General features: G+C 39.3%; 1 protein-coding gene across 1 annotated transcript in view; it reads right to left on the reverse strand.

Moving 5' to 3' along the window:
* Positions 1–9,086: 9,086 nt before the first annotated feature.
* Positions 9,087–24,750, reverse strand: part of LOC126354157 (uridine diphosphate glucose pyrophosphatase NUDT14-like) — an 83,369-nt gene continuing 67,705 nt past the window's right edge. The window contains exons 5-6 of the mRNA XM_050003573.1: positions 23,879–23,955; positions 9,087–10,140 (exon numbers count right to left, since the gene is read on the reverse strand). Coding sequence (XP_049859530.1) covers positions 9,968–10,140; positions 23,879–23,955 — 250 coding nt within the window. The 3' untranslated portion in view covers positions 9,087–9,967. The remainder of the gene's footprint in view (positions 10,141–23,878; positions 23,956–24,750) is intronic.

Genomic DNA, 24,750 nt, shown 5'->3' on the forward strand with positions numbered 1-24,750 from the left:
TCCTTTTTTATGACAGATTGAAATATGCTGTTGTTAAACCACTGCACGAAAAAAGAAGGTAGGTGTAATGCTAAACACTACCGCCCTTCACACTTCTGAAAGCTTTATCCAAAATTGTTGAAAAAGTGATGTATTCAAAAGTAGCTTCACATATTTGTAAAAATGAAGTACTAACAAAGTATTAATTTGGTTTTCAGGAAGGTTTTTCAACAGCAAACACTAGATATGCTTTGACTGATCAAGTATTAAATGCTCTGAATAACCGAACATCACACATTGGGCTTTGACTACATGAATCATGAAATTCTTCTAGATAAGCTTCGGTATTGTAGTATGAGTGCATAAATGGTCTGATTCATGTGTAACTGGAAGAATGCAGAACATTGAAATTAACCATTTGGCTGCTGCAGCTGTGCATCCATCTAGCAGGGTCGAGCACGCTGTTGAGGCCGCCTAATCCTGGTACCTGCACTAATGGTTTTCCCCAGGTCAGGAGCACACAGGTGCCACTAAGGCGGTGCGCATAAACACGTTCAGAGTACAAGGTGGAAGGACTGCTGGCGCACGTAAATATGTTCAGAGCACACAGGGTCAGGTACAAAGGCACGCGTTAACACAACCATAGCAGTTAAAGGTTTAACAGTGCAGCAAGGCAATTAGAAACAATCAGGTAGGCCATTATGGGAGGTCACACTGCTGTTGGCTAATGCATACATTGTCAGTGGGAATAAGGTCCTATCACAGTGCACGAGGGTTTTAACACCATCATCATAAACTGTATGTTGTTAATGGCTGATGCACATTATTAAGCTTCACTTAATTCAAAAATTATAATAAATATACATTCATATGCCACCTTCAAAGACTTTACATAAAGAACCAGAACATGTTACTGTGTTCATACAGGATGGCAATACTGAACTATCTGGAAAGAAAAAAAAAAAAAAAAAAAAAAAAAAAAACGTAAATTAGTTACAAACTACAGTGTGCACACACTTTATTCAACATGTAAACATCGCTACAGATATTCGGTAGCAAAATTCCGCATGACCTGCTGAGGTGTCAGAACATCGACGCTGCTGATGACCTCCTGACTGGCTGTTTGCAGCTCAGCAACAGTTTTGGGGTTATTGCTGTACACCTTGTCTTTAAATATAGCCCCACATAAAAGAAGTCACGTGTGTTCAGATCCATAGAATATGGTGCCCAATTGAGGTCTAATGCCAGTGGCCTCTGGGTACCCTAGAGCTAGAATGCGGTCCTCCAAGTGCTTCTTCAGGACATCAAACACTCTCCTGCTTCAATGGGGCTGAGCCCAATCTTGCATGAACCACATCTTATTGAAACTGTGGATAATGGGGATGAAATCATCTTCCAAACCCTTCACCTACCATTTTGTAGTCACTGTGTCATCAAGGAATATCACACCGATTATTCCGAGACTGGACATTGCACACTACACAGTAACCCATTGAGGGTGAAGATACTTCTCGATCATGAAATGCAGATTCTCAGTCCCCCAAATGTGCCAATTTTGCTTATTGACAAAGCCATCCAAATGAAAGTGGGCTTTGTCGCTTAAGCAAATCATACAGCACACAATAATTCCCATCACCCCCGTGGCAAACTGTGCAGTTTGAACATCCTAATGCAAACCATTTAGAAATCATGACTATTTTACTTCCTATAGTTCAACAACTGTTACCCTGTAAATACTCAACGTAGCTCAGGAAAATCACGATGCAGCCCACTGAAGATTTTTCTTTGGGACAAGTTTTCTGTTTCCTGTTTTAGCTTGTATGTTCAGATGACTTATCCTAGTGAAGGTTCTTGGCCTTAAGTAGAGAGAAACCACTTTGTGACACATTTTGAGAAATTTTGAAGTTATTGTAAAAATTGTCTTTTGCATTGCTCCATCACAATTACCAACATGTTGCCCATTAAAAATGCAAAATATCACTTAAAACTCCTTTATATTATTGAACCTGTCAACTGAACGAGAAGTGAGCCCCCATCTGGATACTACGAAGATCTAGTCATTACTGGTGGTGTAATCTGAATCTGAAAGAACTTTCTCTGAGACTGGCCAACTACCAATGTAAAATCAAATCTTGCCTGCTGAGAAACATCTCCTGATTTGTTGTTTTACTGCAGAAGAAAATTGGCAATTGACTCTAAATAATGAAAAGTTTGAAGTCATCCATATGAATACTAAGAGGAATCTGCTAAATTTTGGTTACACAATAAATCACACAAGTATAAAGGCTGTAAGTTCAACTAAATACTTTGGGGATGAATAACTTAAATTGGAACAACTAGAAAGATAATGCTGGATGGCAAGCAAAGCAGAGACTGCAATTTATTGGTAAAGTGCTTAGAAAATGCTACATATCTGCTAAAGAGATGGCTTACACTATGCTTGTTCTGGAGTGTTGCTGTGCGATGTAAGATCTGTGTCAGATAGAGTTGACAGAAGGCATCGAAAAAGTTCTAAGACGGACAGCTCATTTTGTATTATTGCAAAATAGGGGAGAGAGTGTCAAAGATATGATAGGCGAATTGGACATGATCTCTCTGCAAGAGAGACACTCAGTAGCTCGGTAAGGGCTTTTGTTGAAGTTTCGAGAACATACATTCACTGAGGAGTCAAGCAGTATATTACTCCCTCCTATGTGTATCTCACGGAGATCATGAGGATAAAATCAAAGAGATTAGAGCCCACAGAGTGGCATACCAACAATCTTTCTTTCCACGAACAATACGAGACTGGAATAGAAGGGAGAACCGATAGAGATACCAAAAGTACCCTCCGCCACACACCGTCAGGTGGCTTGCGGAGTATGGATGTAGATGTAATAGATGTAGATCTTATCATGAAATTTCATCGCCAACTTTCTTCTCCAAACGTGAAAACATTTTGTTGGCATCCACCTACATAGGGAGGAATGATCATCATCATCATCATAAAATAAAAAGCAGAGCTCGCATGGAGAGATTGAAGTGTGTGTTTTCCTACCGAGCTGATTGAGAGTAGAATGGTAGAGAAATAGCTTGAAGATGGTTTGATGAACCATCCGCCAGCCACTTAATTCCAACATGCAGAGTTGTCGTGTGGATATGCAAAAGAAGTAAATCTATTTACTTCCACAACACTCATGGAATACTTGGTCGGTAGAACCTTGTTACTTCTTTTCAAAGCATATTGTTCTCACATCAGCAGTTGTATCTCAGTTTTTAATCTCTCTGTTTCATATTCAGCAGTAATGTCTAGGTCCAGAACTACTTCTGTGCTGATCCAACATAATTTTCTTCAGAGATAAAGCTTCTAAGGTAGACAGTGTACCCCGCTCCGCCCCTTTCAGTGTTCTCGCTTCTTGTATTTCTAATGACAAGGTGCCACTTCATTTCGCCAGAAGTCTGCACGAGAGGCCAATGTGGCACCCCCTTCAAAAGTCAGCAGAGTCCTCTGACTGTAGAGGTATCAAGAATGGTATCCCACAGGGTTCAGTCTTGGGTTCCTTATTGTTCTTAAATTATATTAATGACTTTCCACTCTATATTCATGGAGATACAAAGCTAGTCCTTTTTGCTGATCACACACATTTAATGGTCATACACACACACACACACACACACAAACAAACAAACAAGAACTAGCAGAGGAAATTGTAAATAATGTTTTCCAGAAAATTATTAAGTGGTTCCCTGCAAATGAGCTCTCGCTAAATTTTGAGAAAACACAGTATACACATTTCTGTGCAGTAAATGGCATAATGCCGTTGATAATACAGACTTTGAACAGAAGTCTGTAGCTAAGCAGAATACTCAGAATTTCTAAGTGTGTGCACTGATGAGAAATTGAACTGGAAGAAACACATAGATAATCTGCTGAAATATTTAGGTTCAGCTGCTTATGCTACTAGGGTTATCACAAATTTTGGTTATACACATATCAGTAAATTAGCCTTCTATACCTATTTTCATTCATTGCTTTCATATGGCAATGTATTTTGGGGTAATGTGTCATGAATTCAACAAAATGAGTAAAACAAGAACCAACTCCTTTCTTTTTAGCGAATTACCAATAAAATATGCTGTACCGCAGGGCTCAATCTTAGGTTCACTACTCTTCTTGATTTATGTGGATGACTTAGTTGAATATATGAGTCCCACAAAAACTATCCTGTTTGCCGATGACACCAGCATATTGCTCACTGGATCCAGCCCAGAAACTTTGCAGTCCACAGCAGAAAGTTCTATGAAAAGACTTTCTGAGTGGTTCACAAAAAACAAACTCATTATAAATACTGAAAAATCTGTGTGTGTCGATTTTCATTTAATTCCTCCAACTAATCAAATGTCTATTCAACCCTAATTAAAAAATGATCCCCTAGAAAATGTGTCACAAAATTTTTGGGTCTATGGGTTCAGCAAGACTTAAAGTGGGACTCGCATATCAATAACTTGTCTAGAAAACTGTCATCTGTGTGCTATGGCGTAAGAATTTTAAAGGCTACAACAAGCAAAACAACAGTACTGCAGGCATACTATGCACAGTTCCACTCACTAATCCGATTTGGGGTCGTTTTCTGGGGATACTCAACTCACAGTGTAAATGTTTTTAGAATGCAAAAAAAAAAAAACCAACTCTAAGAATAATTGGTGGCCTTAAAAAGACGGAGTCCCATTTTACTAAGCTTGGTGTTCTAAATGTTCCAAGTTTATTCATTTATGTAACCATCTTGTTCACTAAGGACTACCTCCTGAAAACAGGCAAACAAAAATGTACACAACTATAGTACCAGAGGGAAATCAAATATACATCAAAAATATCACAGAACAACCACCTATCAGAGGAGCATAATTAACATTGGTGTAATACTACACAATAAGATACCAGAGGACATCAAAAATGCTACTCATCCAATATTTAAAGCTAAACTAAAGGGGTTTCTAATAAAGCACTGTTTCTATTCTGTCAGAGAATTTCTGAATACATAACAAGATTAATTGTAATAGGTACCTATTTTTAATTTGCCTACTATTTTGCTAATACTACATATTATTGTAACTTATCTTTGACCTGTCCAATATCAATTGTACAATTTGTGCTGTATGATAAAACTAAACCAATAAAAAATCAAATCAAATCAAATCAAATTAAGAGAAAAAGTATTCAGTGCATAAAAGCAAGTAATCAGAATAATAGCTGTAGTCCATCCACGATCACCTTGCAGACATTTATTTAAGGAACTTGGGGTACTCACAGTATCTTCACAACACATATACTCACTTATGAAATTTGTTATTACTAACCCATCCGAACTCAAAAACAATAGCAAAGTGCATAGCTACAACACTAGGAGAAAAAATGATCTTCGCTATTCTGGGTTACATGTGACTTTGGCACAGAAATCTTTGCTCATTTACCAAATAGCATTAAAAGTCTGACAGATGGAAAACCATGCATTTAAAAATTATCATGTAAAGAAAACCTATGTTAATCTGATGAATTCCACATAATTACAAAATGTTGTATTCATGATCTGTGGAACAAGTATTAATATAATGTAACAATGGACATGACTCTGCACCACAACAGAGATCCAGCACACTTTGATCTTGACATGTGGAACCACCTCAACATCGCATATCCCAATCGATCGACTGGTAGAGGTGGACCATCTCCACAGCCAGCGTGGTCTCCAGATCTGACACCTCTTGACTATTTTTGTGGGGTAATATGGAAAGTATGGTGTATGAGGCACCAGTAACGCCAGTGGAGGACCTTATTGTTCAATTTCATGGAGCGATTGAACTATTTAAAAGACACGTTCTGGCCTAAATGTGTGAGGCTCAGCACCACTGATGTATGTTCTGCACTGAAGTAGGAAGCGCACAGTTCGAAGCCTGCTTGTAATGTAGACAGCACGAAGTGCTCCTCATGTTGAGTTTATTGGTGTAATGAGGAATGCATACCCATCTCAATCTTCAACTCTTTCTAGCACACAAGCCATGCATTTCTGGATACGGGTCCCTTCTTCAGAACCAATCAGAATGCCTTCCTGCACAACATACTAAAAGTTGTCATTTTTTCCCACTTAGGGCATCCCGTATAATGCACTAACAATAAACTAACTATAGTGCTTCATGCCTATACCATCCCGATTTAAATAAAACTAGAAAGAAAGCTGCTCCTATTGTTGATAGTTTAATATTTAGTTAATTACAATGATTTATTTCAAAGAAAATATTTAATAACACCTCTAAACTCTGAACCCTATTTATAGTCTGTTAGATGGGTCACACAAATCTGGAGAGCAGAAGTTTATTTATTAAAGATTTTTCATACACTTCTAGAAATGGCTTTACAGAGATTCCTCTAAATTAAACATTTAAACCATTCCAGTATAACTCAGACAACAATGAGAAATATACTATGGCTTCAGCAAGTGCTGCTTAACTTGTATATAAGGTTGGTACGTTGTTCATGAGAAAGTATGCCTTTTCCTTTTGCACAGCTGTGTTTTCGTACTGATCTAAACTCAAGGCAGATGCAAATCATTACAGAACAGTACTGAAACAGCCCCTAATCTTTATTATGTTCATTCCTGGTACCAGCTACTGTTGGGTACAGATCCAATTAGTGGGGACTATCCAATTCTACGTGATGTGTTGTTCGGACTAGTCTGCAAAGAATGTAGTCAATTTGTATGGTAGGTGTGTCTTTTCAAGGCCTTTGCACAATACTGTCAGTCTGAAAGGTAAGACACAAAACATTAATTAACCCCAACATTGTACAAATGAATTCATTAATTTTGTATAGAAGCTTTAATTTTTTAAGTTTCCAGAAAAATCTGTTATTTAAGACTTTTCATAAATTGTTTATTATAATTTTTCACAATTTTTTGCTTTTCCAAGCACATAATCAGTTGTCTTGTGAGCTTTTGTAGTCAATGAGATCAACCATGGATCCACAGGTAATTCTGATTGCGCCTTCTGACTTGACAATAAAAAGAAACTTCTGACTTGACTATAAAAAGGAAAAGTTTCATTTTGAAGGTCTGTAAAGAGGCCTGAAACAACAATTTGACAAAAAGACTATTTGTTGTATTACATAGTATAATATAATTGAATTGATAACAAATCTATCACCAAGCAGCAGCTGGAGAAAACACACACAAAATTTAAGGAAATGTGCGAGCTTTCAGAGCCAATGGCTGCTAACTCTTGACAAGAAGGGTTGAAGAGGAAGAAGAAGGGATAAAGTAAAAGGACTGATGAGGTGTAAGAAATAGGGAGATTTACACAAATTTTAGCGAGAAACCCAGTCAGGGAAGACTTACCGGATGAGATGAGAAGGAAAGATTGGTTGTCTTGGACTGCACCGGACAAGATTTGAAAAACTAAGAGCTTGAAGGTAGAAAATAGGGTGATTAGCAAGACAGAAATTACTCACAAAACATCAAGCAAGAGTTAATAAGAACGGAAAGCTAAGTGAGTTAGACGCAGAAGAGGTGTTGGAGAAAAATGACAGGTCAGGAAAAAAAGAGATAGAAAACTAAAATGGAGTAATGAAAGGAAAAGAAGAATTGCTGAGACTGAAGACATTAGTGTAAATAAGGCCTGGTTGTCTCTGGAGCACAGCCTTGTAGAAGCACTGTCTGTGTGGGTGGGGAGGCTTGTGTGTTCGCAAAAAGCTGAGGGCTATGCAGGTAGTAGCACAACTACTGGGAGGGTCTCCCATGCGGGACAGGCCTCAGTGGACTGACAAGGTGAAGAGTGTCTCATAATGCCCCATTTCTCCCATATCCAATCTCATAGGCCCAAACATTTCCCCAAATACTCAACCCAAGCTGTGATGCGATCCATGCCAATGAGTGTGCAGCACACAAGAAGATGTGTCATTAACAAAGCTTCAGGGAGATGAGGCTTATTACCTTCACATTGCATGGGGTTCTATGGTATTGACTGAATTGGCTGTTACATGGTAATCAAAAGGCCTTGGTGGAATTTAAATAACAGGACGAGTAAAGCTAACCACTCACTGTATAGTTGATATATTGAGTTGTCAATACACACGTATGCAAGACTAAGATATTGCTAAGCCTTCAGACAAATCCCTTCACAGCTAACGGAATACATTTACATTATTATTATTATTATTATTATTATTATTTATTGAAGAATCAAGTTTGCCAAGATCACTAGCAGTTCCTTTTATTACTATGACCAATTTCAACAGATTTATGATGTCATAATTGGATCTTGCAACATTATTAGTAATAAAAAGAACTGCTATCAATTTTTACAAACTCAATTCTTCTAGAATAATATAACTTTCAGATCATGCCCAGCAACTGACATAATCTCAAACGTATATAAGATGTGACAATGACAGCATAAATCTGTTGAAAACTGGTTGTAGTAATGAAAAGAACTGCTACCGGTTGTGGCAAACTTGATCCTTCAAGAATAATGTAACTTGCAAATCGTTCCCAACAACTGACACACACACACACACACACACACACACACACACACACACACACACCTGTATGGCTACATTGTTCCAACAGGGGCAATGTTGTTGAGCAGATGTATATGTATTATGCCTATCAATGACTTACTCCCTTAGCTATATAAAGATTTGACTATTACTTCAAATCTGAAGATAAATTAACTCATTCTGATACGACAGGTGATGAGTTTGTGTTGCAACACCAAAAATATTCAATCATAGAGGTTTTGTCACTTGGACAGGTATCTTGTACAAAAAATATAAGTAAATGGAGTAATTAGCTGCACCTCTTGACCAAAATGCCATGAAGTATGGCTACGGTGACTAAGGGAGGCGTGTCATTGGTCGTGTTTGTGTGTGTGTGTGTGGGGGGGGGGGGGGGGCACACACACACATGTGTGCAAACATGTTCATTGAATTATACATTAACATGTGTTCTACTATATCTGAAATTCTCTTATCATACTACACATTGACATTAAAGCAGCGCAAAAGATTCACTAATGAAAACAGAATTACAGTGACTGTGTACAAGGCACTTACACAACGATTAATTTTCTGTATCTTATACAAAAAAAGATTTTATTTGATTCATACACTGCTGCAGGAACTGCATGTGCCATAATGAAAATACAATAATAGTAATCAAACAGTACAAAATGTACTTAAAAAATTGAGCATAATTGTTTCTACTTACAGCTGTCAAATAATTAGACTTAAAAAGGAGTATTAAGGAAGAGAAAGGCAAAGAATGAACAGCAGAAGCACTACAAACAGTTCTTTCTTTCTTTCTTTCTTTCTTTCTTTCTTTCTTTTTTTTTTTTTTGCAATGAACACTCGAGTAATGAAGTATGAGCAGTATATCCTATATTGCAAATACCATTTCACTATTTTGAAATATGTTGTGATCATTACTAATTATTATGAGGCAATAATATTGTTGGAATGCAAGAAATATAATAGCTTTAGCAATGATGACAAAAAACAAATGAAAGAACAAAGTAAAAAACAAATGATTTTTTTTAAATTAAAGTTTTCACAAATTCAGTGGCTAATAAGCATTTTTTTCCAGAGGTTTTTTTTTCCTTGCTACAATGTAGATCCTGAAAACAAAATGTTTAGTATAATTCTTTCATGCCACCCTTGCCAAAACAACGAATTTATCAGTAGTTTCATGAGTTTACTGTTTACTTGCTTCCTTACAGAAAACTACAGAAATGAAGACTGCATCTAATGTGGAACAATGTTGCAGTCTGCTATCAGTAATTTAATATTTTATCTGCTTAATAGATTTATAACCAGGCAAAGTTTGCCTTTCACATTTTTCAGCAGAAATACGGCACTGTCATAAAAAACTCAAATCCATTGCTTGTACAAATCATGGCATTTGAAAGGTTATACTTGACCTATTATTCACTCAAGGTCACAAAACCTCACTGATAAATGTTATACTGCATCTTTTTTATGTGATGCAGGCAAGCGGTTATGAAGATACCATGTTACTGCAAACAAAAAACCACCAGGACTTCTGACATCTCCACTGGCCAAATACTGCTTTACTTCATCCACTGTCATTTCAATAACTTCAATGAATTCACCTTCTTCTATGATTCCACCACCTATATTAAAATTACATCATGATAAATTCAGTACTATTTACGCCTTCACAAAATTTTTGCACATAAAATAAACTGAATACTACTGTAAAAAATAACATGGCCAAGTACAGATATATCATAATAATTAATAAAATAATCAGCAAAGTTCTGCTTCAGCTTTGCAGTTCCCTATCTTTCACTTCTCTCACTTATTTTATCTAACTTCCTCACAATTTATAACTCCCTTGCATCATTAAACTAAAAAAAGTAGGTCAGCTTTCTTATCTTTTCTTAATGATAATTAATTGAAACCCTCAGCTGCCGACAGGTGTTGTTGATATACCCCGATGGGGACAGCTGAAAATGTGTCCCCCAACTCCCGACTGGGACCCGAACCCAGGATCTCCTGCTTACATAGCAGATGCTCAATCCATCTGAGCCACTGGCGACACAGATGAATAGTTCGACTGCAGGGACTTATCCATTGTTTCAAGTGCCACCATTCCCCAAAGGAGAGGAGGTGGTCAAAATGAGAGGAGGTGGTCAACCAAAAGTACAACAGCAGATGACTGCTATATAGTACAACAGGCAAGAAGGGGAACCACCCAAACAGCTGGTGCAATTGCAATCACATTTATCAAGCACACACTCTCAAATTCCACAGTAACACAGTGACTACATGGGGGCAATCTCTCTGCCTGATGACCAGTATGTCATGTTCCGCGGACATCTATGCACTGGCAACACCATTTGCGATCGTGCCAAGAGCAGTGAGACTGGAGCAGTGTGGAGTAAGAGCATGTGCTCTTCTCGGATGAGAGCAGATTGTCTGAGTAGCGATTCTGGATGCACCCTAATATGGCAAGAGGTGGGATCACACAATGCAGCCACAAACATTGTCAAACATGTTGCATTCACTGGTCAACATTATTCACTTTACTCTCTTCCCATTAGCATCTGTTCAAGGGTGCATCCAGCCCAATTTCATTTTTATGGATGACGATGTGTGACTGAATCAAACAGTACAGGTGGAGGAGCTCTTGGAATGAGGGGCTATTTGGCAAATGGACTGGCCTACCCACTTCCCCAACTTAAATCCCATCGAACACACGTGGGATACGTTGGGGAGACGTATTGCGGAATGTTCACATGCACCAATGACCATCCAGTAGTTGTCAACCATACTGTTGGAGGAATGGATTGCCCTACAACACAACTCCTACCAATCTTGTTGCCAGCATCAGAGCTTGTAGCAGGGCATGCATTGTTGTTCACAGTGATAATACATCTTATTATGATGCATATCCCGCTCTCTGGGAAGGCCAGCAGACCATCATAAATTGTGGCAACTTCAATGTAATTATTGTCTTTGAATAAAAGTATCATTTCTGTTCAACTCACTGTGTATTTTCTTCAATTACTTCTATACTATATGAAACAGTTCTTTCAATGTATGGTTCTAGTGCCATTGAGTTGCAGTATTTGGCAATGACACTGCATGTGAAAATTACTTTTCTCCTTAATTTTTGTACACTAGTGTAGTTATGCTTCAAGGCTCACTGATTTAGAAAAGAAAAAGTATGGTTTCAAATTGAATTTCTTTGAATCAACATAAGAAAATGCCCACCACCAACTATATCAATGATTTTTTAACTATTTTTGAATGCCCTATTTTTCAGATGTATATGGATTTAGGTATCTGAGGTCGTTTTGCACTGTCTACTGAACTGCAGTATACTGGCAGGAACATTTCGCATATTAAAAACCTACACATAAGAAGAAACTTCAACAAAAAGATTTGTTCATGCTCAGTAATAAGTTAAAACAGATAGAATGGACTTTTGATCACTGTATCCCAAGGAATACATATTTTGACAAATTCCTCAATAGTTTTCTAGGTATTTTCACTGAAACATCTCCACTTAGTATTTGGGACAACAATTAAAATGTAATAGGCTTACTGATTTCACCGAATACGTCTCTATAAAAAGGTTAAAAACCATTCAAAAGCCAAAAATGCACAATTTTTAAATTTAAGACAACCGATTTAAACACTTTTAGCCATTATCTTCAGGTCTTAAGTCAAGTGGATACAACTCAGCACATTATAAATGTCTGTCATCACTAAAATATTGAAAAACACACAGCAACTTGGCCAAAAAGCCAAGTCTATATACACATAAACATGTTGCTTACAGATGCTTCTTATATGATGCAAATATAGTACACATTAGCACATCTGTTTATATAAGCGGTGTCCAGCATATATAAACAGATGTGCTGTTGTGTACTGTATTTGCAACATGTAAAACGCATCTGTAACCAATATGTATATGGACATGGCCTTTTGGCCAAGATACTGTGTTTTTAAATATTTTAATTATGTCAAACATTTATAATGTGCTGAGTTTTATCAACTTGGCATCCTGTGCATGAGATCAGCGTAAAATGAACATGTTTTGCTAAAAAAACCAGTTAAGGCTGTTGAAACCGGTTGTCTTGAATGAAAAGTATTTTGTGCAATCTTGGCTTCTGAGTGGTTTTTAACAATTAAAACAGGTTACCCTTCAATACTCTCACATAATGAGAAAATTCATTCTATAAAAATGATAGCCTGCTACCACATAGAGGAAGCAGTGATTCACAGGCAGACACAATGGGTGCTGAGGGTAAAGAGGTGACATGGAGTGAGGTGGGGGAGGAATAGCATGAGAGGGGTAGGGGAAGATACTGTGCTGCTGTGGGAGCAAGCAGGGACATGGTCGGGACAGGATAGGGTTGCTAGGTGCAGAGTTGGAAGGCTGTGCTGGGGGGAGGGGGAGGGGGAGGGGGATGGAGAGAGGAGAGATGTAGAGAAGGGGAAAAGACTGGTAGATGTGTTGGTGGATGTAGCACTAAAGTTAGCAGGTCAGGGGGTGGAAGACAGGGACTAGTGAAGGTTGAGGCGAGAGGGGTTACACAAGTGAAGGATATGTTGTAGGGGAGAATATGTTGTAGGAAAGGTTCCCACCTGTGCAATTCAGAAAAGCTCGAGTCAGAAGGAAGGACCCAGATGGCAGTCACTGAAGTGGGCAACATGTTCAACAATTGTGTGGTCCAGCTGTCTTTCGGCCACAGTTTGGCGGTGGTCACTCTGGTGAACAGACAGCTTGTTAGTTTTCATGCCCATGTAGAAAACAGCACAGTGGGTGTAGCTTAGTTTGTAGATCAAATGGCTGCCAGACAGCTCTGCCTTTGATAGGACAGCGGATGGCTGTGACAGGAGTGGAGTAGGTGGTAGTGGGAGGATGTATGGGACAGATCTTGAATATGGATTGGGAGCAAGGGTGGAGTGTCAACGGACAAGAATATTGGTTAGGTTCAATGCCTAGCAGAATACCACTGTGGAAGTGGTGGGAGAATATAGGGTAGGATAAGCGTCATTTCAGGGCAAGACGTGAGATAGTCAAAACCCTGGCGGACAATGTGATACAGTTGTTCTGGTCCTGGGTGGTACTGACTCACTAGAGGTGTACTCTTTTGTGGCCAGACAGAGGGCATGTGGGAGGTGATAGGTGACTGGAGAGCACCCAATCCAGGTTGCTGCTCTCGCACATGCAGATGCAACCTGCAGTTTGGCCTGACTGGCTGTAGACAATAGCCATGCGTGTATCAGTCTTGCTTGCGTGAGTGTGGTATGTGTTTCCTGCATCTGAAGGAGGACTTTCATGCCTGAGAACAACAGATTTAGCTGTCTTTTCATTGAGTCTGCCTGTGTGAGTAGAAATCTATCATTTTAATATTGTTGTTCTTTCATTCTGGAATTTCAATTGTTACTCTCATATAAAATTATATGTAAAAGAGATGACAAGAGAGAAAAATGATTGGGAAGCAGTAAGATACTTTTAAACCTCAAAAATAAGATAAAAGCTGTGTGGTTAGTCATTATACCTGAAGTAAATGTTAAATGGAATCTTAGCATTGGAAAGTACCTGTGAGTTGGGATGAAATAGCATATAAAGTTATTGAAACATCACACATACATTATCTCAGGTAATTAACCAATGTCTTATAGAGGGCTAATTTCCACAGATACTGAAATATGACAAAGTTAGAGTACTTTTTAAAAAGGGATCACAACAGTCTGTGGAAAATTATTGTTCTATCTTAATTCTCCCAGTCATATCAAATATATCTGACAAAGCTGCGGTTGGTTTTCAACAGGGGAGAAGTACAATAGATGCAATAAACAGTCTTGTTCAGAAAGAAATTACATCTTGTGACCTCACAAAGGCTTCTGATTATGTAAACCATTCCTCACTTACTTACAAAATTGACAAGGATGACATTTGGGGCAACAGTCTACAATAGCTGAAATACTATTTACAGAACAGAAAACAAAGAGTAATTGTTGCTTATAATTGGACAAATAGTTATTCTGGTCAATAAATATTCCTCAGGGTGACCCACAAGGTGCCACATTAATATTTGATATTCGCTGGTAAATCAAACACATACAACAGAAATAGGACTTTCTGTCGTATGTGAATGATTTAACAGTAAATATCAACTCCCCATTAGTTTTATTTGTTTGTGTGTTAGTAGCAAATCAGAATGCAAAAAAAATCCTGTTTTATTAATCAATATTCTCAGTAGCTTAGAAACTCAGTTTCAGCTAAATGGGTTGAATCTGAACATATCTAAAACTCATGTGATGCATACAATACAGGTTTTCACAACCAGTATCTGCATCCTTGATGATTTTTGTTATATGAGGGGCAGTCAAATGAAAACCAGACACCTGTCACAACTGGACCATGAAATGGTTTCATTCAAAAGTAACTGCCACCTGCCTTATGACATTTATCCCACTGGGAGATGGAATGATCAGTTCTTGTTCTGTAGAATGCGGTTGGCTGCTGATAGATACACAACTGCGCCCACTCTTGCCCTTCTTCATCCAATTGAAACAGATGTCCATGCATGTCTTTTTTCATGTTGCCAAAGATGTGAAAATCACACAGGGAAAGATCGAGTTGTATGGAGAACATTGCAGTTTTTCCAACCAGGGGAATGGGCATCAACATGCAACAGGATGAGTCCATCCAGCAGCATTCTGACAGCCCAAGAGCAAATGGCAAAGCCAGCAGTGGAAACATCCCACATCTTCCCCACCAAAGAAATCTGAAGCTGCTTGCACAAGTTCTGGTAAAATCATGATGACCTTGTCCTTTGACAGCAGGGGGCCTTTGCTCATCGAGTTCCTCAGTGTGGAACCACCATCAGTGTGCAGCACTATAAAGACACTTTGCTAAAACTGCAACTTGCCATAAAGTCTAAATGCCCAGGAACACTGTTGGACGGAATTATCCAGTTGCATGATAATGCCCGCCATCACACTGCCAATCTGACAAAGGTTACGCTTCAGTGATTTGGTTGGGAAACACCGCAACATCCCCCTTACAGCTCAGATCTTTCAGCATGTGATTTTTTGCAGCTTTGGCAACCGAAAGTTTGTTTCAGTTAGACGAGGAAGTGAAAGAATGGGTGGATCATCTCATCTCCTAGTGAGATAAATATCTTAATGTGTGTGGTGATTACTTTTGAATGGAACTATTCCATGGACCCCTTGTGGTGGGTGTTTGGTTTTCAATTAACTGCCTCTTGCATGGATATTATGTCTCTAAGGCATGTTTCTGTGTCTAACATTTTGCCTCCTTATGCTGGAGACATCATCAGATGCTCTAAAAGTTCAGATAGTATTTCAGACTGAAAAAACTTCAAAAACCTTCACTGTTGATATGTATCCACACAACAGTCAAGGATGTGATTACATCAGATTGCTTACTAAGATCATAGAATCAACACTGTTTTCTACATTTAGCAACAAGGCCAACAACTTGTCTAATTTCAATCCTCCTACTTTTCTGTTCAAGTTGTTGAGTACTGAAATTAACAAGTTGTAGGCCTTAGCACTAAACATTGCAAACAGTGCTGAATCTGTGATCTTAGGAAGCAGCATTATTACACCACAAACTGACTGTTGCAACAATATGTACAAATAGTTCAGTTTTCTGATCTCGTTTGAAACAACTATCTGAGTCCATAAAGCCTCTAAGGAAGTCTCCAGCATTAGGAGACAATATCCAACGCATAGAAACATTCCTTGGACCATGGCCTAATGCCCATATAAGAAAACTCATCAAGGATTTCATGATGTGTTCAAAACCAAACAGTCTGAATGTTACTAGAAAGATTCCAGACTGGAATTTTCACCCTGCAGGAGAGTGTGTGCTGATACAAAACTCCTTAGCAGATTAAAACTGTGTGCTGGGCTGAGACTCCAACTCGCTATCTTTGTCCTTCACGAGCAAGTGCTCTACCAACAGTTTTAATCAGCCAGTAGGCTTCATATTAGGGCACACTCCACTACAGAGTGTTTCATTCTGGAAACATCCCCCAGGCTGTGACTGAGCCATGTCTCCACAATATCCTTTCTTTTGGAAGTACTAGTCCTGCTAATTTTGCAGGAGAGCTTCTGTGAAGTCTGGAAGGTAGGAGATAAGGTAATGGCAGGAGTCAAGCTGTGAGGACAGGTCGTGAGTCTTAGTTTAGTAGCTCAGTTGCTAGAGCACTTGGTCACGAAAGGCAAAGGTCCCAAGTTTGAGTCATGGTTCAGCACAGAGTTATCATCTGCCAGGAAGTTCCAAATTAAGATTATTCACAAGAACCAATATATAAAAGAAACTGAATCTAACATTATTAGGATAGAATTTATATAAATATGAGATGATAGATGCACACTGAGAATTTAGAAAACAAAATAAGCAACTTTGTATTTCCTGTGAAAATATTATCAACTGAAACTAACATGAAAATGGACACGGACATGTGAGAAGTGACACACAGAAGTTATTTTGAATCTATTACTAGATACAGCACTATTTTTTGGGGAAACTCAGCTAACACAGAGTAAATACACACTCACACAAACCCAACTAGCACACACGTCTGCAGTCTCAGAGAACTGAAATCACACTGTGAGCAGCAGCACCAGTGCATGATGGGAGTGGCGACTGGGTGGGGGTAAGGAGGAGGCTGGGGCAGGGAGAGGGAGGGATAGTATGGTGGGAGTGAAGTGTTGCAGTTTAGATGGAGGGCAGGAGAGAAGGTGCGGAGGGGGGAGGGGGTAAGTAGCGGAAAGGAGAGAAATAAAAATAAGATAAATAAAAAGAAGAAATTAGTAAAAAACTGGGTGTGATGGTGAAATGACGGCTGTGTAGTGCTGGAATGGGAACAGGTAGGGGGCTGGATAGATGGGGAAAGTGACTAACGAAGGTTGGAGCCAGGAGGGTTACGGGAATGTAGGATGTTCCCACCTGCGCAATTCAGAAAAGCTGGTGTTGCTGGGAGGGATCCATATGGCACAGGCTGTGAAGCAGTCACTGGGATGAGGGATATCATGTTTGGCAGTGTGTTCAGCAACAGGGTGGTTCACTTGTTTTTTGGCCACAGTTTGTCAGTGGCCATTCATGAGGACAGACTGCTTGTTGGTTGTCATGCCTACATAGAATGCAGCACAGTGGTTGCAGCTTAGCTTGTAAATCACATGACTGGGTTCACAGGTAGCCCTGCCTTTGATGGGATAGGTGATGTTAGTGACCAGACTGGAGTAGGTGGTGGTAGGAGAATGCATGGGACAGATCTTGCATCTAGGTCTATTAAGGGGTATGCGCCATGAAGTAAGGGACTGGAAGCAGGGGTTGTGTAAGGATGGACAAGTATTTTGTGTAGGTTCGGTGGATGGTGGAATACCACAGTAGGAGGGGTGGGAAGGATACTGGGTAGGACATTCCTGATTTCAGGGCACGACGAGAGGTAATCGAAACCCTGGCGGTGAATGTAATTCAGTTGCTCCAGTCCCGGGTGGTACTGAGTTACGAGAGGAATGCTCCTCAGTGGCCGGACTGTGGGACTTTGGGAGGTGGTGGGAGAGTGGGAAGAGAAGACACGGGAGATTTGTTTTTGTACAAGGATAGGAGGATAATTACGGTCAGTGAAGGCTTCAATATATTTAGAGAGGGACTGCTCGTCAATGCAGATGCGATGACCACTGGTGGCTAGGCTGTATGGAAGGGACTTCTTGGTATGGAATAGGTGGCAGCTGTCGAAGTGGAGGTATTGCTGGTGGTTAGTACGTTTGATATGGATGGAGGTACTGATGTAGATATTTTTGAGGTGGAGGTCAAATTATAGGAAGGTAGCTAGTTGTGTTGAGTAGGACCAGGTGAAGCAAATAGGGGAGAAGTTGTTGAGGTTCTGGAGGAATATTAATAAGGTGTCCTCACCTTCAATCCAGATAGCAAAGATGTCATCAATGAATCTGAAGTAGGTGAGGGGTTTAGGATTCAGGGTTTTTAGGAAGGATTCCTCTAGATGACCCATGAATAGGTTAGCATAGGATGGTGCCATGCGGGTGCCCATAGCCATACCATGGATTTGTTTGTAGGTAATGCCTTCAAAGGAGAAGTAATTGTGGGTGAGGATATAGTTGGTCATGGAAACTAGAAAGGAGGTTGTTGGTTTGGAATCCATAGGGCGTCTGGAAAGGTAGTGTTCCATAGCATTAGGAATGTCAGTGTACAGGGAGGTGGCATCAATAGTGACGACCAAGGTTCTGTGTGGTAAAGGGACAGGAACTGTGGAGAGTCGGTCGAGGAAATGGTTGGTATCTTTTATATAGGAGGATAGGTTCTGGGTTATAGGTTGAAGGTGTTGGTCTATAAGAGTAGTGCTCTCAGTGGGAGCACAGTAACCAGCCACAACGGGGCGTCCTGGGTGATTGGGTTTATGGATTTTAGGAAGCATGTAGAAGGTGGGAGTGCGGGGAGTGGTAGGGTAAGCAGAGATATGGACTCTGGGGAGAGGTTCTGGGATGGGCCTAAGGATTTGATTAGTGACTGGAGATCCTGCTGGATTACTTGAATGGGATTGCAGTGGCATGGTTTGTAGGTGGAAGTATCTGACAGCTGACGGAGTCCTTCTGCCACATAATTCTTGCAATTGAAAAAAAAAACGGTGGTGGAGCCTTTGTCTGCATGTAGGATTATAAAGTCTGGATCAGTTTTTAGGTGGTGGACTGTGGTTCTTTCTGCAGATGTAAGGTTAGTTTGCATGTTGAGGGAATTGTGGAATGATAGTGAGGCAAGGTTCGAGGTTAAGAAATTCTGGAAAGTTAACAGGGGGTGGTTTGGAGGCAGCGGGTGTGGATCACGGTTGGATGGAGGAGTTAAATGAGTTAGGCAAGGTTTAATATCATCGGTCTTTGGTTGAGAATGATTGGTCGGATTGGTGCAAAAAAGTGTTACCACTGTTGGTCCAATCAAATAGTAGATATACCTTGCAAAAGGTGGGGTAGAAGAGTTTATTTATTCAACTCGTTCATATGGTTGAAAAGATTAGAAAACCGAGTTTCGTCAACAAAATTTCGCTTGGGAAAACTTTCTGCATCCAAAAAACTTCGAAAATTTCGGACTTTTTTCAGTTTTTTCAAAATATTTCAATTTCATTTGCTCCTATTGCTTTAATGTCTAGTTTCATTTTTAAAGAGCACAAAATTCTCTATAAATATGATTCTTGCCATTTTTTTTCTACTCCCAATATCTAAAGGCGCTACAGCGCCTCAAAAAATACCAATTTTTCAAATTTTGAGCATAGTGGCAAGATACCTTATTTTTGAACACTACTTTTTCAGTTTCTGTTTGTATAGTATAAATACATTATACATCATGTTATAAGTTGGAATTTACCACCTCACTTTCAGGTATTCAATTCCTCTGCATGCAACATGAGGATTGCTGGCCACCCAACAATTGTGATTCTTACATAACTACCTGAAGTTCACTAGGGGCCACCTCAGCCCTAGTATTTGTAAAACTATAAATGTTAAAATACATCACTAAGAGACATAGACACACACACAAAATAAATTGTCTCAGGAAACTGAACTATTATTAGCTGCAATAGGCAACCTAATTAGGTAGTTAATTATTCTGGTGTATAAAAGCCACACGGTTGACATTAAAAATAAGTAGCTTTATTACAATTACAATGCATTGTCAGTCACTAAAAAATGTTGACAGTTCTGGGTGTGTAATACTTTTAATATTGCACTTAAGCACACTTGAGACATATATGAGCACCACTTCCAACGTTTTGATGGGCCAGGTTCCTCAGTGTCACCAGAAATACCTTGAGTTATGGATTCAGGGTCTGTACGTAGAGTTGATCCCAGATTGACCTCCTCTTTAAACAGCGAGTCAGCCTCAGCAAGTTCTTTGGCTTCGTCAGCGGTTTCCTCAACATCCTCCATAACATCTTCTTCATTGTCTTCATATAAAAATTTTGGCTCGTTTTCATAGTTGACCCCAATACATTTCTTGCAAATTAAAGAACATTTCAAACCCGCTTTTCTGCAGGAGCACGCTCCGCCACAGTTCAGCTTGCATGAGCATGAAACAATGTGAAGAAGTGCTTCAGGTGCTGAATCTTGGCTCATTATAACGGGTATTGGACCGTGGTCACTCTGATTCCAGCCCCTTGGACTTGTTGGTAAGTCCGCAACGAATGATGTTGTGCAGCATCTTGTGTAAGTGGCAACCGTGCAAGATTCAGTTTGCTTTTTGTGGCAGACTTGGCGAATAGCTGGTACCGCAAATGGTCTAGTGTGTTGGTACTGCTGACACCTCTACTATACAATGCGATAGTAACCTGTTCTCCTGCAGTTATTATTTCTTCACGGGTAGCATGTGGTTTATTGAACGTGCAATGCGCTGAGGTTAGATGTTCTTTTTTCGCAACAATATTGCAGCACATAATTTTTCCTAGACCAAAAAAAAAGCAGATGTTGTATCACATCTGCTAAAGGCGTGAGTGAACAGAATATATTCTCTGTCAAACTTATAAGATGCAGTGGAAAACCACTTGTCTTCTGCATTTCCTCTTCCTGGCTTTAAGAAAAATGTTTTCAATGCCTTTCCCCAAACCGGTCATGAGCACAAGCAGGTCAACATCTTCTCCTACAATGACAACACTTCCAAAACCTTTGGTTCTTGAAATGGCAGATGTTACAATTACAACGTCAGCATCTTCTTGTGCCTGGTGCACTTCAATGCTACACTCCAGAAATTCCATTTTAAGAAGTGTGATCAAACACATCTTGTTTCGTTCGTTGTACAAGTACTTGTTCTGAGGGACTTGGTTCACCGTCTCTGATTCAAACACAACGTCAACCGCCGAATGTTGTGTGGACCTACTAATCCTCTCAGTACTCTTTGTGCTACATTTGTCTCCCTCACATGATACCCATCAAATACAATAGCAAATTGAGATCCAAAATGACGATGCAGGTAACAAACATAGCTTTGGGCTATTGACTTGAAGCAAACTCTTCGAGTTCGAGTCACTTTGTGGATAAGGTACCCTCCACCAATGACAAAAAATTTACTCGGTCCAGCTGACTTCATATCTTCCACTGGAACTAATGCATTGTAGAATGAAGATTTTGTTCCTTTTCGCATGCCTTTTTCTGAGAATAGGGACATTGGGTAAGGAGCAAGTTCAGATTTCAGAAAGGCTTTTAACTCTTCTTCACTTTGTTTCATTAAACAAATCCTTTGGAAAAGAGTTAAAGGATCAACAGGAGTAATTTTAGTGCTCCCAGCTTTTACAGAATTGAATGCAGAAAGCAGAGTCACAAGTTTATCTTTTCTACGGAGCTTAACATCGTGGAAATAGTCACCAACTGTTCTTTGCTCGAAATTTAAAAAATTGGTATTTTGACGAGCCGTAGCGCCTGAGGTACTGGGAGTAGAAAAAAAATGGTAAGAATCAAATTTGTAGAGAATTTTGTGCTCTTTAAAAAAGAAAATAGGCGTCAAAGCAATAGGAGCAAATGAAACTGAGATATTATGAAAAAACTGAAAAAATTCCAAAATTTTCGAAGTTTTTTGACTGCAGAAAGTTTTCCCAAGAGAAATTTTGTTAGCAAAACTCGGTTTTCTAACCTTTCCAACAATATGAACGAGTTAAAAAATAAAATCTTCTACCCCACCTTTTGCAAGGTACAGGCTTTTTTTTTCTGACAGTTTCACTGGACTATGTAGGGACCGTGAGAAGGAGAGAAGGTCTTTAACTAGTCCTGCATGGTTGAATTTGGGAGTGGGGCAAAAGGTGAGGAATTTGGAAAAGACTGCTATTTCTGTGGGTCTAAGGCTTCTGGAGGAAAGGTTCATAACTCGTGTTGTGGGTCTGTTTAGGTTCTAGGTTCTGTGTGGTGGTGGGAGGGAGCTTTGGAGGGTGGAGTAAGTGTAGTAGAGGTCTGTGAGACAGGGTTTGTCAACTATGAGGGGGTGTGAGGGAGTAGGAAGTGAGCAGGATGTAGAGCTTTTTGAGGTGGCGTTGTGCATGTTGCTCAAGTTCCTGCAGGACAAGAGTTTCAATGTGTGTTATGGGTTACAGGAATTTAGGATTGCATAGCAGGAAAATTTTGCGGATGGTGAGAAGGTGCTGCAAGGAGGATTGGGCTTGGTTGATATGGTTTTGTACAACTATGTTGGTGAGGGCTAAGGATTGGTGGAATCTGAACAGGTGGAGGTCATTGTGGATCGAGGGGTGGCAACCAGAGATGGGTAATTTGATGGTAAGGCCATTAGGGGGGATATCATGAGCAAAGCAACAACACACGGAACAGTATGTCAGACTGGGACCTGGCTAGGGATAAGGAAACTTTTCTGTATTGATGCAGATGGAAGGAGCAAGGATCCATGGTGGTGCAAAAAATGCGAAAAATTATGTAAGACAGTGGAATTATGTCCGAAAAATTACACAAAAATACACCCAAATACGTGTGAGTGACAACTTTCCTTCTCTGGTATTGTTACATTCCATCCTGGATTTTCCATTGTTTGACAGAGTAGATACTAAAGATATAGAGAAAATTATTCACAATACATGCACCATAGATCAGAGAGAACCATGTTATCTATTATGTAGAAACATACAGTTACGTATTAACTCTCCTCAGCATATAGATTTATGAAATTATCATCATTCTGTACACCTGAGAGGAATGATTTAAGAAATATAATTTTGTTCACATATAAGACACATGAAATAAAGGAGACTGAGTTTCCCACTCACCAACTCAAACAACATGCACTAGACTCTCAATATATGGGAATCGAAATTTATAATAAACTATAAAAAAAAATGATAAATCAAAAGGGAACAAGCTAATGCAGATGAAGTTAACTGCACTGAAAAGAAAGCTACATCTGGTATTGATGCTAGCAGTTCATACAAATCTCATTTTAGTGTTCTATTATTATTTATTACTGTAAATATTATTGTAACTATAATGTAAATTTCTGAAATGTAACTAAACAGATTCCAAATGTATACCACGAGGTGAATAAACCACAATTCATAATTGCTTTGAACTTACATGAAAAATAGACTTTCTTGGTTTATTCAGAAATGTTTATCCAACAAATTTCCTTTCATATCTCTCACAACTATGATCTGTGTAACTCACATGTTTAAAATATAAAATTAAAGAAAATCTTTTGAGATTTAAGAAGCTCACAGGAAACACAGTGCAGATAAGTGATGAACAAAGACAATGTACTTATTTCTAAAATAAATAATGCATTACAACACACTGAAGACTGTTGAAAGGTTTACAACAAGACAATGAGCATTTCATAATTTAAAATCTCACCTGGGCCTTTCTGCATTTCATCAGTAACCTCAGCATAGAAAAGTGTTTGTCTGTCTCCAGTAACACCTATCCCAGATCTGTAATATAAACAAAATATACATTAATGTAAGCAGTCAAGACACACACACACACACACACACACACACACACACACACACAAAACAGTTTAAAGCTTGTAGGATAATGGAGACCTGAACTTAAATATCTAAAATTAATCATTATTTGTATATGTACGTCACTTGACAATCTGGAATGTGTCATGAATATTATACTTCAAAGGGAAACTCCTGGAAAGACTTCTCTATAACCGCATTGCCAACAAAATTCTGGAGTCAGTTCCCGTGCAGCAAGCCAGGTTCCAACCTATGTGCAGCTGTACAGGCCAGGTTATGTAACCAACATACATCGAGTCTTGGTACCAAAGGAAAGTAACAACATCAGCTGTTTTCATAGATCTGTCTACTGCCTACAACACTGTCTAGAGACATGGCTTATTGTAAAAATTCATGCGAACAATCCCTTGCCCTACCAGACTTATAGATGCCATGCTTCCTGACAGAACATTCCAAGTAGTAACAGGAGCACAGGTAAGCGCCCAAAGAACCCTGAACAACGGCCTACCGCAGGGCTTGTTGGCTCCACTACTTTTCAGCCTATATATTGCCGATATGCCATCCACATCCAGGGAGTTTGGGTACGCAGACAATTGAGTCTTGGAAACACAACACAAGAACTTTGATGTCATGGAAACAACACTATACACTGTGACATGCCTGACCTGGAAAGAAACAGACTTCGGTCTAGACATCCAACAATGATAACTGCCAAGGAATTGCAAAGTATAGACTTTGAAGCAATAAAGACCTGGAGGG

This window comes from Schistocerca gregaria, chromosome 3 (genome assembly GCF_023897955.1).
Source record: "Schistocerca gregaria isolate iqSchGreg1 chromosome 3, iqSchGreg1.2, whole genome shotgun sequence".
Lineage (NCBI taxonomy): Eukaryota > Metazoa > Arthropoda > Insecta > Orthoptera > Acrididae > Schistocerca > Schistocerca gregaria.